General features: G+C 44.1%; 1 protein-coding gene across 1 annotated transcript in view; it reads left to right on the top strand.

The window, feature by feature from the left end:
- LOC138736343 (transmembrane protein 150A) overlaps window positions 1-15,516 on the top strand; it is a 37,336-nt gene that overhangs the window by 7,478 nt on the left and 14,342 nt on the right. The window contains exons 2-3 of the mRNA XM_069885697.1: window positions 3,990-4,037; window positions 7,108-7,179. Coding sequence (XP_069741798.1) covers window positions 3,990-4,037; window positions 7,108-7,179 — 120 coding nt within the window. The remainder of the gene's footprint in view (window positions 1-3,989; window positions 4,038-7,107; window positions 7,180-15,516) is intronic.

Raw genomic sequence — 15,516 nt, 5'->3', positions numbered from 1 at the left:
ATAGAATTCAAATTAAAGTGATTAAAACATCAGAAAGCAATATATCAGGTGATGCTTGATCTCAGTGGAGGTTCACTCTGGGCACCTCGTGGCGAGGCTCCGGTGTTTTCGGTGAGCTCTGGAACCTAAAGAAAAAATGAGCCCTTCTACATGAAAGAAGAAGAGAAAAATACAGATTGGTGTGAGTGGGAGAAAAAAAAAGTGAAGATTGGACGTGACATTCAAAAATGTTCAGTGACGTTCAAAATCGTGCAGGGGAGTCAATTAGGTGGCACGGGCTCAGGGTCTGGAAGGGGCTATAAATGTGTTGTATGTCCAAATTAAAAGAAAATGAATTACACATTTTTTAATTTAATGAGTAATAAAGAAATAAAGTGAAGCAGGGGGAAATGACATAATTCATCAAGATTTATTAGTTTCCTGTCAGTGTGAAGCCGTGCCCGTGGGAACTCTGTTAGAAATGCAATGTTGAGGTCAGAAAAATCGAGATAAAGAATTTGAACAATGGTGCGGCCTTATTCACTGGTCTTCACAGCAGCGCTGCCGCTGGTGCGGGCCCACGGGGATCAAGGGAGCGGAAACGCAACATTCCACGGGGTCCTTCTGCCCAGTCGATTGCCGTCAGCTCTTCATGGTCTTTGAAATGCCGCAGCCGCGGGTCTGCGTCCAAGACGGCGGCACCCAATAATCGGCAGCAGCCACGAGATGGCCATTGGTTTGGACTGGACTCTGGCAAGCCATGGCAGCAGCAGAAGTGCTGGAAGTGAATTTATGGACACTCGGTGGCTCTGCACTCATGTACAAAGGTGAAGGATCCAGTTGCTGAACGGAAGTCCTTATTTCTGCACAAATGAGTACAAATTCATCAGGGACAAGATTCGTTAAGGGACGTTTTAATTTGATTACTGATTACATTTCTTTTGAGGAAGGAATGAGGAGGTTCAATAGCAGCAGCGCTTTTTAAAAAAAATTGACATAGATTTTTGGCAAGGCATTTCAATGAGATCCCACGTTGGGATCCCACTACAGACTCGAAAAGTAAAATCTCATGGCTCCAAGGGAGAAGAGAAATTGGATTGAAAATTGAAAGGCAAGGTTGACTGGTGTTCCCATATCTAGAAATTTCTTACTGGGGACTATATGTTTCTTTTTTAACATTCATCCATTCAGGTACCTTGCTGTTCGGCGTGGGCGATCATGCCTCTCCATCCATCTCTGACCCTCCGAATTGTAATTGTTGCCTTTTCTCCTTCAGTGAAGGCTCCATCTTTGAGCTGAGACTGTAGTCGAGGTTGAATTGATGATTATACTGAAGTGATTCCCTGGTTGCCTCCTTCAGTAGTAGTGTCTGTACTGGATGGGTGACCCTAGCCATTGATCAGCAGATTTATTTGCCAGACGTTTTTAGTTTTACAACCGTCAATTCCAATTTGTAGAATCTGCTTGTAAAACCCATCTGCAATTCATTGGCTTCATGTGACCCCAAATGGGAGGCTAAGCACCTTGCCCAAGGGTGACCTGTAGGCGATCGGACGGAAGGAGCACCTTACACCTTCTTTTGCTAAGCACCAGCACCAGATTTTTTAACAGACATCCATGATTTTAGGGGAATCAGGAAGGCCTGGTTAGCATTGGGGTTAGTGCAAGGCTGTTTCGGCGCTAGTGACCCGGGTTCGAATCTGCCGCTGCCTGTTCAGGAGTTTCTACTCCTCCCCATGTCTGCATGGGTTCCCTCCGAGTGCTCCCACCCTTCAAAAATGCCCAGGGTTTGTAGGTCAATTGGTGTACCTGGCTGGCATGGGCTCGTGGGATGCAAGGGGCTGTTGCCGCGCTGTCTGTGTACATTTAAAAAATCATTTAAAATTGTCATAACCATTAAACTTTTTTCAACTCAAGGAATCTGGAAGTCACTGCCTGAGAGGTGATGAAAGCAGAAGCTATCATCACCTAAGTCTATTTGAAGAGCTATGATGTGCAAGATAATGGATCAAGTATTAGAAGTTGGGAGTTAGCAATTATTTTCCTGATCTTTAATTTTATGCTTCAGTAATTATGCACAAGAAAAAAAATTATGTTAAATTTAACATTTGCTCGTAAAGGAGAACCAGACAAATATTTATCTAGACCTTTAATTGCTGTGTATCAAAGTGAAAATAGATATCTTTTGTGTTGCTTATTTTACAATGTGTTTTAACAAGAGTTCATGATTGTTGCATCGTAGCTCGACCAGTAATAGATCAATGTCCTTTTGCTGGTTAAACACTGCAGAAAGCATTAGTGGGAGAAGATAGCTACAGGCAAACTTGAAATTGAGACATTTTGTATTTCAATGTAACAAATCATGAGGCAGGTCATTCAACTCATGGCAGACAACCACAAATAATCCAATTTCAGCATCCAATTGGCTCCTGAAGGGATTCTGGGATATTACCGTGGTCGGCAACAACGAATGCCTTTTATAAGCCACTTTTGACGTAATATCCCATGTCATTTCATGGAACTGTTACCAGACAAAAATGTGTCACAGAGGGACTGATTTCAATTTGAATTTAATGATTTAATGATTTTTAACATGATTTATTTGACCCGCTTGTGTTTGCCAAACATAATGGCACACCAGTTTATAGCACTGTTGAATTTGCAGAAAATTCGTGATCTTTTGAACTACTGTTAGGTAATGTAGCTATTTTGGAATGTGGGTTCCTATTCTTTATGGATTATTTTTCAAAGCGTTGGAAATCACACCCTTCCTTAAATCTCCACTCATCCACTGTGAAAGTAAAGCTGTTTATCCTGACAAAGTTGGTGAAGGTAAGGTAAGGTTGGTTTGCAGGTTCAGCAGGCTATCAAGATGGCCTTCGTTGTTAGAGGTGTGATCCACGGCTGCAGCAGTAAGCAGACACAACACTCAAGAAAGACTGTACAACAGGCTTTATTCAGTTAAAAGTCTCTGCTACAGTGGTAGCTGTACTGGTGACCCCTGAGTGGCTTGGGAGGGGCCGGCTCAGGATTATATCCCGGGCAGTTGATTGACAGGCGACCGGGCGGAGTTGGGTCTATTCAGGTCAGCTGATTGACAGCCGGGCAAGTGTGGTCTGTCCTCCGGTGGTCTTCCTGCAGGTACAGAGATCACCCCCTGCAGTAGGCTAGTGGTGTATCACCACAAGAGGGATTGAATTTACAAGCAGGGAGATTATGCTGCAACTGTACGAGGTGCTGCTGAGACCGCAACTGGAGTACTGCAGGCAGTTCTGGTTTCCTTACTTGAGGAACAGTGTACTGGCTTCGGAGGTGATGCGGAGGAGGTTCACCAGGTTGTATCCAGGGATGAAAGGGTTGGCCTATGAGGAGAGATTGAGTCGTCTGGGACTGTACTCGCTGGAATTCAGAAGAATGAGAGGGGATCTTATAAAAACATCTAAAAGGCATAGATAAACTAGAGGTAGGTAAGTTGTTCCTTTTGGTGGGGGGGGGGGGGGGCGGGGAGACCAAAAATAGAGGATATAGCTTGAATATTCAGAGGTGTAAATTTAAGACCGAGATGAGGAGGAACTGCTTTTCCCTCAATTGTAGAAGAATGAGGGGAGAATTGATAGAGGTATTTAAAATTATGAGGGGGGTAGACAGAGTAAATATAGGTAGACTTTTTTCCCACTGAGGTGAGATACAAACCAGAGGACATGGGTTAAGGGTAAAAGGGGAAAAGTTTAGGGGAAAGTCACCACACAGAGGAAGTATGGAACGAGTTGCCAGCTGAAGTGATGAATTTACATTTAATCAAAATTTGGACAGGTACATGGATGATGGAGGTATAGAGGGCTATGGACTGGGTGTAGATCAGTGGGACTAGGCAGAAGAATTGTTCAGAAGGGCCGAAGGAGCCTGTTTGTGTGATGAAATATTCTATGGCTCTATCATAATGTCTGAATTGTTCAGGAGGATTAATTGCTGTCAAGTGCATTACTAATGGTTTATGTTTCTCTTTGCAGGTATGGTCTTGCCCTGGCGAATGGCCATATATGCCCATTATACAACCAGTAAGTTGCCATTTAAAAAAAAATGTTCTAATGTGGTCAAAGTAAATGATGGTACTACCCTTCCTATCTATGGCCACCCCAATTCAGGTGAGGGCTCCCTACAAACAATGCTTATAACCTCATTTGGACTGTTGATACCAGCCCCCCCACATCTCCATCGGGCACACAAAACTCAAAACGGTCAACCAGTTTACCTATCTCGGCTGCACCATTTCATCAGATGCAAGGATCGACAACGAGATGGACAACAGACTCGCCAAGGCAAATAGCGCCTTTGGAAGACTACACAAAAGAGTCTGGAAAAATAACCAACTGAAAAACCTCACAAAGATAAGCGTATACAGAGCCGTTGTCATACCCACACTCCTGTTCGGCTCCAAATCATGGGTCCTCTACCGGCATCACCTACGGCTCCTAGAACGCTTCCACCAGCGTTGTCTCCGCTCCATCCTCAACATTCATTGGAGCGCTTTCATCCCTAATGTCGAAGTACTCGAGATGGCAGAAGTCGACAGCATCGAGTCCACGCTGCTGAAGATCCAGCTGCGCTGGGTGGGTCACGTCTCCAGAATGGAGGACCATCGCCTTCCCAAGATCGTGTTATATGGCGAGCTCTCCACTGGCCACCGTGACAGAGGTGCACCAAAGAAAAGGTACAAGGACTGCCTAAAGAAATCTCTTGGTGCCTGCCACATTGACCACCGCCAGTGGGCTGATATCGCCTCAAACCGTGCATCTTGGCACCTCACAGTTTGGCGGGCAGCAACCTCCTTTGAAGAAGACTGCAGAGCCCACCTCACTGACAAAAGAGAAAGGAGGAAAAACCCAACACCCAACCCCAACCAACCAATTTTCCCCTGCAACCGCTGCAACCGTGTCTGCCTGTCCTGCATCGGACTTGTCAGCCACAAACGAGCCTGCAGCTGACGTGGACATTTACCCCCTCCATAAATCTTCGTCCGCGAAGCCAAGCCAAAGAGATACAGTATAACCTCTGAGATCCGGCACCTACGGGGATTGGTAGATGCCAGATAAGCAAATTTTTTGGTTGCATGAGTTCAGTGTTGCGTGATTGGGGATGCACGCCAATATCTGTATTTTTTACCTATTTATATTCTGTGATTTTTTTTGCCGGTTGCTTGAGACTTCAGATATATTGTCAAAGTACATACATGACATCACATACAACCCTGAGATTCCATTTTCCTTTGGGCGAGGCAGAATTACCATTAACTGGTCGTGCAAAAAAACTGTACACAGTTTAAACAAGTAAAAGAAAACAAATGTAAACAAACTGACTGTGCAATACAGAGAGAACAAAAGAAAATCTATAAAGTGCACAAGGAAATGAGTCTCTGATTGAGTTTGTTGTTGAGGAGTCTGATAGAGGAGGGGCAGCAACTGTTCCTGAACCTGGTGGTGTGAGTCTTGTGGCACCTACACCTCTTTCCTGATGGCAGCAGCGAAAGCAGGGTGGTGAGGGTCTTTGATGATTGCTGCCGGTCTCCGATGGCAGCGTTCCCTGTAGATGTACTCAGTAGTGGGGAGGGTGATGTCCTAGGCCGCATCCATTAGCTTTTGCAGGGCTTTACGCTCAAGGGTATTGGTGTTCCCAGACCAGACCATGATGCAGCCAGTCAGCACACTTTCTCCCACACCTCTGTAGAAATTTGCCAGGGTTTCTGGTAGCATACTGAATTTCCACAGCTTACCAGTTGCCTGAATTATGGAGAACACAGGTTTTACTGTCATAGCATAATAATTGAGTGATTTTCAGAAGTTATCTTACAATGGTCTGTGTACCGTTGAATGCTCATGAAGGCCAAAATATAAAATGGAGGGCTGTAAGGAAAGTGCGGAGCTTCAGCTGTGAAGCCCTTGGTCCAATCTAAATTACTGTACGTTTCCAATTAACTGAAAACTGATCAACCGAAATTCTGAATATCCAAAAATTTTTTGGGGGCGAGACCTGACATCACAATTTGAAAATTGAGTTGAAAAGAAATTTACTGCGCTCAAGTGGGGTCATAGGGAATCAGTTTTACAAAGGAGACATTTATCCACTAGTTACTCATTGAAGGAAAGGTCAGCACTGATTATTTATTTATAAATTGTTATTTTTTTTGCCATGAGTTACTGCAACTTCGTGATAAATTGCATTGTGGCATTCTCAGAATTTGAAATGAATGCTGCACGCTCTCCCCCTGCTCGCCAGCCTGAGCCCCTCCCTCTGTCAGATACCCTTTCAGCGGGGTCACTGAAATTGTGCTGGAGGACCATCACTGCACAATCTCCTGCCGCTTACAGGTGAGGTGAGACCTCAGGCTCCCAGGCAGGAACGGGGACCGAGCTCCCGGACAGGATTGGCGAGGGCGGTGGGGAGCTGTCGGGGATCGGCGACAGCCAATACAAGTATTCTCCTGATGCTACTGGGCTGCTTTGGAGAAAATTCCCGAATGTCTGAAAAATCCGTTTAACCGAGATGGGTCCAGTCCCAAACATTCTGGTTAATCGGAAACGTACTGTTCTACATTCATTCTTGTACATCACTCTTCATGAAGAATATTCTGATCTTAATTGAAGTGGGAAATGAATGGGTGCAAAAGCTCGGTTTATGCCATGTTGAATGTAGATTTGATTAAATCGATAAAGGATCTGTTGGGGAACTCAAGTGGACACAATAAAAATTAGAGTTAAACTATTCAGAAGTGGGATCAGATGTATTTATTTAAGGCTAATAGCAATTGGGAATTCTTCTGAAGAGTAATATGTTTTGGGACAATTCAATCTGCCATGTCTGAGAAATGTGACAGTTAGTTTGGATTAAATAAAATTGACGTATAGATTAGCTACGAGCTAATTGAAGATGGAATTGTCTGATAATGTTCTTAATAGTCCATTGTAATGAACAAGACCAAAGGGGACTAGAGTGGGAATATTTAATGCCAGATTTAACACTGAACTGTTTAAAAATATATTTATTAAATTTGAACCAGAATAATGAAACTAAAATTTTGTCTTAGAACTGCTTTTGTATCATCTGTTGAGTTCTGCCTGGTCTCTTATACAGGGTGTACAATCGCTCCTGTTCCATTTCTACCTTGGTGAAATGCTGTTCAATTCAAAATATGCCATTCGTAAGGTAAGAAGAGATTCTCACACGATTTTAAAAATTGCTCTTACTAAGGAGAGGTTTCTTGGGAAGCTGAAGGGGACGAAGGAGGACCAAGTTGCCCAGACTGCACCCCAGGGTTTTGAAAGAAGTAGCTGAAGAAATTGTGGGCGCATAAGTAGCAACCTTTCAGAAATCGCTAGAGCTGGGAATAGTTCAAAGGCCTGAAAAATTGCAAATATTATTCCACTTTTCAAGAAGGGAAAGAGGCAAAAGACTGGAAATTATAGGCCAGTAAGATGAACTACAGTGGGTTGGCAAGATTCTAGACTGTTGGCGTAGCGGTTAGTGCAAGGCTGTTACAGCGCCAGCGATCGGGACTGGGGTTTGAATCCCATGCAGTCTGTGAGGAGTTTGTAACTTCTCCCCATGTCTGTGTAGGTTTCCTCTGGGTCTTCCAGTTTCCGCCCACCCTTCAATTAAAAAAGTTGCTGGGGTTGAGGCTTAATTGGGTGTAATTAGGTGGCATGGGCTCATGTACCGAAATGGCCTGTTACCGTGCTGTCTGTCTAAATAAATTTTTCAAAAGGTTCATTCCCTGGGATTATGATCAACAACTTCAAGGTGAACACAAAGATAATTTCAGATTTGCTGTATCACATAAGACGTTGGAGAAACATTAACTTTCATTGAATTTAGCATGTTTAATCACATAATGACGCTGACACATTGTGTTAGCTCAACTGACCTAAAAATGTTTTGCCGCTGAATTTTCACTTGCACTCAAATTCTGATGCCTCTCGTGTCCAACAATTATTAGGGAGGACTTGAAAACACAAGGCAAAAGAGGCTGAAATCAGCATGGTTTCCTTCAGGGGAGATCTTGGCGACAAATCGATGGGAATTCTTTGAGGAAGTGACAAGTGGAATAGACAAAAAAGAATCAGTGAATGTCATTCATTTGGATTCTCAGAAGGCCTTTGACAAGGTGCTGCACACAAGGTTGCTATACTAGAATAGGAGCCCATGGTATTATGGGAAATGTGGTCCCATGGAGAGAAGATTGGCCAACTGACTGAAGGCAAAGATGGGGGAATAAATAGGGCTTTATCTGGCTGATCGCTGGTGACGGGTGGTATTCCGCAGGAGTCGGTGTTTAGCCCGCTGCTTTTCATGCTGTATATAAATGGTTTGATTGACAGAACTGGTGGCTTTGTGGCCAAGTTTGCAGATGATACAAAGGGTAGGTGGATGTGTTAAAGTCAGCCCCTGTGCTATAAGAAAACAAACAGCAGAACCATGTAAACGTACAACAGCTTCTTTATTAACTCTTTGTAATGCTAGCGGGAGTGAGGGGATTCAAGAAAGAGTTCCAGGGGCTCGCTCTCTACGCTGAACCCCACACTCAAACCATCGAAGTGTTCATCGTTCATTTATACACAATTTGGGCAGGGGACCCTTATGAGTTTCGCACGAGTTTCACGCTCTTGCATTTTGTGTTTCCCTTTGCATGTAACCCTGTAACATCTACAAATGTCTGGGAAAGTCAAAATGTATTGAACCCAAGGTTTATTGACATTCTTGTGAAGTTAGCTACTATCTCACCACGGCACAGATGGCAATCTTCCCACCATTGCACAAGCAGCTACTGTATCCTCACCAAATCCATTAACCTTTTATAAGTATATTCATAAAATGTATTCTTTCACAAATGGGCAGGTAGTGTTGAGAAATTAGCAAGACTGCTGAGGAACTTGGATAAGTTGGGAGATTGGGCAAAGAAATGGCAGGGGACCCTTATGAGTTTCGCACGAATACAGTGTAGGAAACTGTACAGTCATGCACTTTGGAAGAAAGAATAAAGAAGCAGATTATTTTTTAAATGAGGAGAGAATTCAGAAAGTGGAGGCTTGTAGTCCTGGTGCAGGATTCCCTAAAGGTCAACTACAAGATGAGTCAGTAGTAAGAAGCATTCATGTTAAGCATTCATTTCAAGAGGATGAAAATAGAAAGGCAAAAATGTAATGCAGATGCTTTACAAGGAAGTGGCCAGACCACAGTTGGAGCAGTTTTCACATATGCTGGTCTTGGAGAGGATAAGGAAGAGGATGATGAAAACGATCCCGGGGACAAGAGGGTTAATGAATCAGGAGCGTTTGATGGCTCTAAGACTGAACTCACTGGAGTTTAGAAGGATGATGGGCGGTGGGGGGGGGGGGGGGGGGATGGAATCTCATTAAAACATTCCAAATATTGAAAGGGTTGGATGGAGTGGACGTGGAGAAGATATTTCCAGTAGTGGGAAAGTTTAGGACCAGAGGACACAGCCTCAGAAATAAAGGACATCCCTTTGGAATAGAGTCAAGGAGAGGTTTCTACAGTCAGACGGTTGTGAACCGATGAACTTTATTGCCACGTGCAGGTGTGGAGGCCAAATCATTAGGTGGATTTAAAACAGAGGCTGATCAGTTCTTGATTAGGAAAGAAAAGTACACCAGCCCTGATTTGAATGGAAGAGCAGATTCGATGGGCAGGATGGCACAATTCTGCTCCTATGATCTTATTTCAAAGTATTTTTTAAAATAAATATTCACAGCTGCAGTTAGTGGATAAAAAAAGTGATTTTTTAATGGTGCAGACCCATCTTTTGACAGTACTGGAGAAGTTTATGGTTAGGACTATTCTGGGCAGGTCAAGAGCCTGATAGCTTTTGGGGGGAAAAAACTGTTCCTGATGGTAGAGACCCTGACCCTCAGGCCTTCTGTCTGAAGGTGCATTATCCACGTTGGCTGCTTTCTTGAGGCAGAGCTTCACGTAGACCAATGGACAGGAAGTCCACGATGGACTTGGCTAGGTTTTGCCACTTTCCACAACCCTCTCCATTCCTGAGTACTCGAGATTCCAAAGCAAAGCAGACCATTGATTAGTTGGTCTGTATACTTTCTCCAGTACACCAGTTCAATGACCTGCCAGAGCCCCTCAGAGCACTTAGAAAGTAAAAATTTTGGCGTTCATTCAAAGTCTGTTCCAGGCATTTTGAAAAACTATCAATTATCCCAGTAGAATTTGTTAGGACAAACAGTGTAGATTATAGTTTTATTGATTAGAATGTATGATTAGCGCTTTACACACTCAAACTGTTAACCATCTTACACATAAGAATACTAAAGGTTGATGGTTCATGTATTTCCAGAACCTACCTCTTCCTAAACTTTAAGAAATTTAAATAAGACAAACGTGGAACTTGAATGAATGAATGTGTATAATACACACACACACACACACACACACACACACACACACACACACACACACACACACACACACACACACACACACACACACACACACACACACACACACACACACACACTTTTCCAGGTACATAAAATCTGCAGACCATTTATGTACATTATGGGGAAAAACAGTTTCCAAATCCAATGCCTTATAGTTTGTGTTGAACCTTCTGTGACTTTGATGACTGTAACAAGTACCAATGTAGGTGGAGAAAGTGCCTTTAGCAAGGGAGAGGCATATTTCAAATAATGGTTTCTACATGTGTCATTGGTAGCCTTAAGTGCTTTGAGATTAGTTTGTGTGGAGCTTCCTTGTACGTTAAAAGCAAAAATGACTGCAAATCAAATCTGAGTCGCTGTTCCATAGCCAGTCCATTGGGATTGAACATAAAAAGAGAAGTAATGTATATGGTTAATGATTCTTCCACAATTTTGATGAAATTTTATCAATTTGATTATCAACAGTTTCTCTTTCCTTTGAAGTGACTTGACCTACAAAATATTTCCAGCTCATTCTATCTTTATTTGGGCCTCAAATAAACAAGAGTTTAAACTACAACTGGAGTAGCAGGAGATAATGAAAGTAATTTGGCAACAAACAAATATTTGATTTAGAGGGAGTCTTAACAGTTGTGTATGGAGGAGAGTGGAGCACTGATCCAAACCAATGCGCAGTGCTGGGTGGGTTGACATCTGGACTTGTTCCTGTAGTATTTTACAAAAGCCCAAAATGAATACGCCCTTTCCTCACCTGTGAATGTGCACGCACGCATGCACACATACACACATATACAGGCACATCCGTGAACACACACGCACATGTACGCACACCTGCACACATGCGCGCACACATGGACGCACACATACCCACACACACATACATGCATACCCACACACACATACATGCACCTGTGAAAACACACACATACACACACACTCACACGTATGATGTCAAAGAATTGTGATCAGTTCATGATGCATTCCGTTCAAAAGTTAAACACACTATGCAGCCCGGATGTAAAAATAAAATTTCACATTTCAAGGTCCCTTTTATTGTCATGTAATAATACATAAAAATGTAACATGCATGATATACTTCAACTTTCATCCTCCGTGAGTCGAACAAAGCCGCTATGAGCCCCTAACAATAAGAGAAAGAGAAGCAAAAGAGAGTCCCTTCAGAGACACTGAGTGTCCGTGGATTCTCGTTCAAACCATTGGCAACCCAAGCTCCAGATCCAAACCTTCAATACAATCAGGAAGCCTTCAGCGCCCGAGGCCCTTTGGCAGCTCTTCCTGCCCTCAGCGCCCTCTCGATTCCCATTTCCGATTCCCAGTTTCTATGACTCAGTGTCCAGCAGCCTGCAGACTGATATGAGTCCTTCGACTGCATTGCCAAAAGCCCAAAGCCTGAATGGGACCTTTAATAAATACTGTACATCAATGTCACTCGACCGAGGCCGGGGCCACCGCCTCCCCCTTGCTCCTGCCCGGATCGGGGCCGCCGCCGCCTACCCTCTGCCCGGACCGGGGCCGGGGCCGGGGCTGCCGCTGCTCTCCCTGTGCCCGGCCTGGGGCCGCCGCCTCCACCTCTCTGCCCGGACCGGGGCCTCCGCCTACCTCACTCGATCGAGGCCGGGGCCGCCGCCTCCCCCTTGCTCCTGCCCGGATCGGGCACCATTTCATCAGATGCAAGGATCGACAACGAGATAGACAACAGACTCGCCAAGGCAAATAGCGCCTTTGGAAGACTACACAAAAGAGTCTGGAAAAACAACCAACTGAAAAACCTCACAAAGATTAGCGTATACAGAGCCGTTCTCATACCCACACTCCTGTTCGGCTCCGAATCATGGGTCCTCTACCGGCATCACCTACGGCTCCTAGAACGCTTCCACCAGCGTTGTCTCCGCTCCATCCTCAACATCCATTGGAGCGCCTTCATCCCTAACGTCGAAGTACTCGAGATGGCAGAGGTCGACAGCATCGAGTCCACGCTGCTGAAGATCCAGCTGCGCTGGGTGGGTCACGTCTCCAGAATGGAGGACCATCGCCTTCCCAAGATCGTGTTATATGGCGAGCTCTCCACTGGCCATCGTGACAGAGGTGCACCAAAGAAAAGGTACAAGGACTGCCTAAAGAAATCTCTTGGTGCCTGCCACATTGACCACCGCCAGTGGGCTGATATCGCCTCAAACCGTGCATCTTGGCACCTCACAGTTCGGCGGGCAGCAACCTCCTTTGAAGAAGACCGCAGAGCCCACCTCACTGACAAAAGGCAAAGGAGGAAAAACCCAACACCCAACCCCAACCAACCATTTTTCCCCTGCAGCCGCTGCAACCGTGTCTGCCTGTCCCGCATCGGACTTGTCAGCCACAAACGAGCCTGCAGCTGACGTGGACATTTACCCCCTCCATAAATCTTCGTCCGCGAAGCCAAGCCAAAGAAAAAAGAAGACATCAATGTACATATTAATGTATAGGAGTAGGTGACTGTGTCCTTCAAGCATGTGCTCTGTTTATTGTAACCTTCACTGCACATTTCTGCCTCCATCTGATAATCTTTTACTTTTCAACATGTTTTTATGCCTTAAACATGAGCAAAATGCACAGGGAGGGTCCTGAATGCCCATAATTCTTTGATGGGAACAATTATGTCCCACAGCTGTCTTAAATAGTTGACCTTTTCGCACCAACTAACTCCACACTAATACCATGACACCTCAAGATCAATGAAGTCTTGTCTCCACTCTTCTCAACTCCTGCAGATATAAAGTTAACCTGTCCAAACTTTCCCATGAAGACAACTCACCCATTCCACTGTTTCCAATGCAACTTCCTGAAAGAGGGAGAGTGTAACTGTTCTCTGAATTGACTCCAACCAATGTTCTAAACCTCTACCTATATGTTCAATAAATGATAACTTCCTGCTGATATAACCTTGTTACATTTTGGACATAGAGACTAAGTAAAATGAAGGAGGACCGGTGGAGGTGATGTATTGGGAATTCTGAATGGCGTTTAAGGTCACTGATTTGAGATTGGTTATCAAAGTTAGTGCATGTAGAATTGGAGGTGATGTACTGACATGGATTGAGAACTGGGTATTGTACAGAACCCGTGTGGGAGCAAGAGGATCCGTCAGAGAGGAATTTGTGTTTGCACCTCAGCTTTTCAATAATTTTGCTGAGGAGATGAAATATAATATTTTCAATGTAAATGATGCTCTATCTCTTCAGCCAGACAACAAAATCCTGTGACTTTTAATGGGAATTACCGAGTAAGGATTAAAAAGCAAATGGCAGGCTACTTCAAGAAAATATCCTGGTGTGGCAACGCACATGTTTCATGGCCAGGCGAACCGGCTCTGTAGGTTATGCACGTGCCATCGGAGCAGCCGCATAAAAGATGGAGTCGTGCAGCCTTCTTTTCCAGTAGAAGTTCAGATTCTGGCGTGCGGGGGCGGGAGCTTTGGACTGCCTTAAAAGTGGCAACGGGCTAGTCGAAATAAAACTCACTGACTGCTGGCCTCGTTTTCCCACTCAGTTAGCACGCTCGCTACATTTCTTGTCTTGAATTATGTGATTTTAAATGTTTATTTTAGAAATAAAATGCTTCTAATTATTTCAAATTTAGTAGAGTTTTGCTATCTTACTGTTGAAAAACTTGGACAGAGAAGATGTGGCAAAGTTATTTCCCATGGTAGGGGAGTCGAGGACAGGAGGACACAACTTCAGGATTGAAGGGCACCCATTTAAAACCGAGATGTGGCGGAATTTATTTCACCAGAGCGTGGTGAATTTGCTGGCATAGGTGGCTGTGGAGGACAAGTCATTGGGTGTATTTAAGGCAGAGTTTCATAGCTAACTGAATAGTCAGAGTTTAAAAGGTAATGGGGAAAAGGCAAGGGTGCAGAGCAGAGTGGGAGAATGGGTCAGCTCATGATGAGCAGACTCGACAGGCCAAATGGGCTGGTACTGTTCCTACATCTTATGGTCTTAATATTAGAGATGTTATAACTGTTAAAATCATTCAGTTGCACAGGCAAGGGGCAAACTTTTCTGATTGTTAAAGCTTTCAGTAACACTTTGAGAATGCATTTCCCTCAAGACGTCAGTGGAGACTCTATCATCACTCAGGCTTGGCAGCTGAAGTCTGGGTGTTTCAAATAAGCAAAATTGACCCCCGTCTCTCCCTTCCCCCCTCCCACCCCACAAATACAAACTGTAATGAATGCAAGGGGTGATTCCCTGGAGATAAGGGCGGGGGCTAGCAAGACCTGATCCTTTTTGATGTGCTATTGAGAGACCTGTGTCATGAGTCTGAATCATGTGAAAAGCAGCCTTGTTCATGCAGATAATGTCCTCAGGCAGATTTTAAGCCTGCTTTAATATGAAGTAGATGTAGTCAGTTGTTTACAGTGTCCAGAAGTGTCACCTGCATGTCTTTTACCAGGCAGTCACTTTCAAACATTAGCTCCATTATGAATTGAAGGGGATTGTTCAAGTTAGAAATTATTCAATCAAGTTGCTCCAGCAACAACCTTTCCCTAATTATTGAAAACACAGCACAGTGGGAGATTATTGATGCAGTAAAACTACGTCTGACGTTAAAAATAATTGCTTGATTATATTAATCTGAGGCCTTTAGCACTGTTCCAGTCAACCAAACATCCTCAGCTCACGTACTATCAGCAAACCGCATGAACCACCTTCAAACTTTCTCCCACAAAAAGCTACTTATTAAATCGCACGATTTCCAATCCTGCCTCTTTTGTAATATCCATTAAGTCAAGTCACCTTTATTTATCGTTCATACCATGCTCGTATGGTAAAGATGAGATAGAATTTCTCCAGGATCACGGAGCATGTTTACATAGATATAAGTTAGAATTGATGTTAAAATATTAAGACGTATACAGTGACAGTCCATGATACCCTATCCCCAAATATTCTGGGAGTTTGGGGGGAAAAAAGCTGTTGGCCAATCTTGACATAAGGGCTGCAGAATCTTCTCCCAGGTGGCAGAAGGCCTCTTGTTCAATTGCACCGTCCACTGACAGACACACCTT

The sequence above is a fragment of the Narcine bancroftii genome, chromosome 6, assembly GCF_036971445.1.
Source record: "Narcine bancroftii isolate sNarBan1 chromosome 6, sNarBan1.hap1, whole genome shotgun sequence".
Lineage (NCBI taxonomy): Eukaryota > Metazoa > Chordata > Chondrichthyes > Torpediniformes > Narcinidae > Narcine > Narcine bancroftii.
The sequence above is the reverse complement of the archived record's forward strand: the minus strand, read 5'-3'. Positions and strand labels throughout refer to the sequence as shown.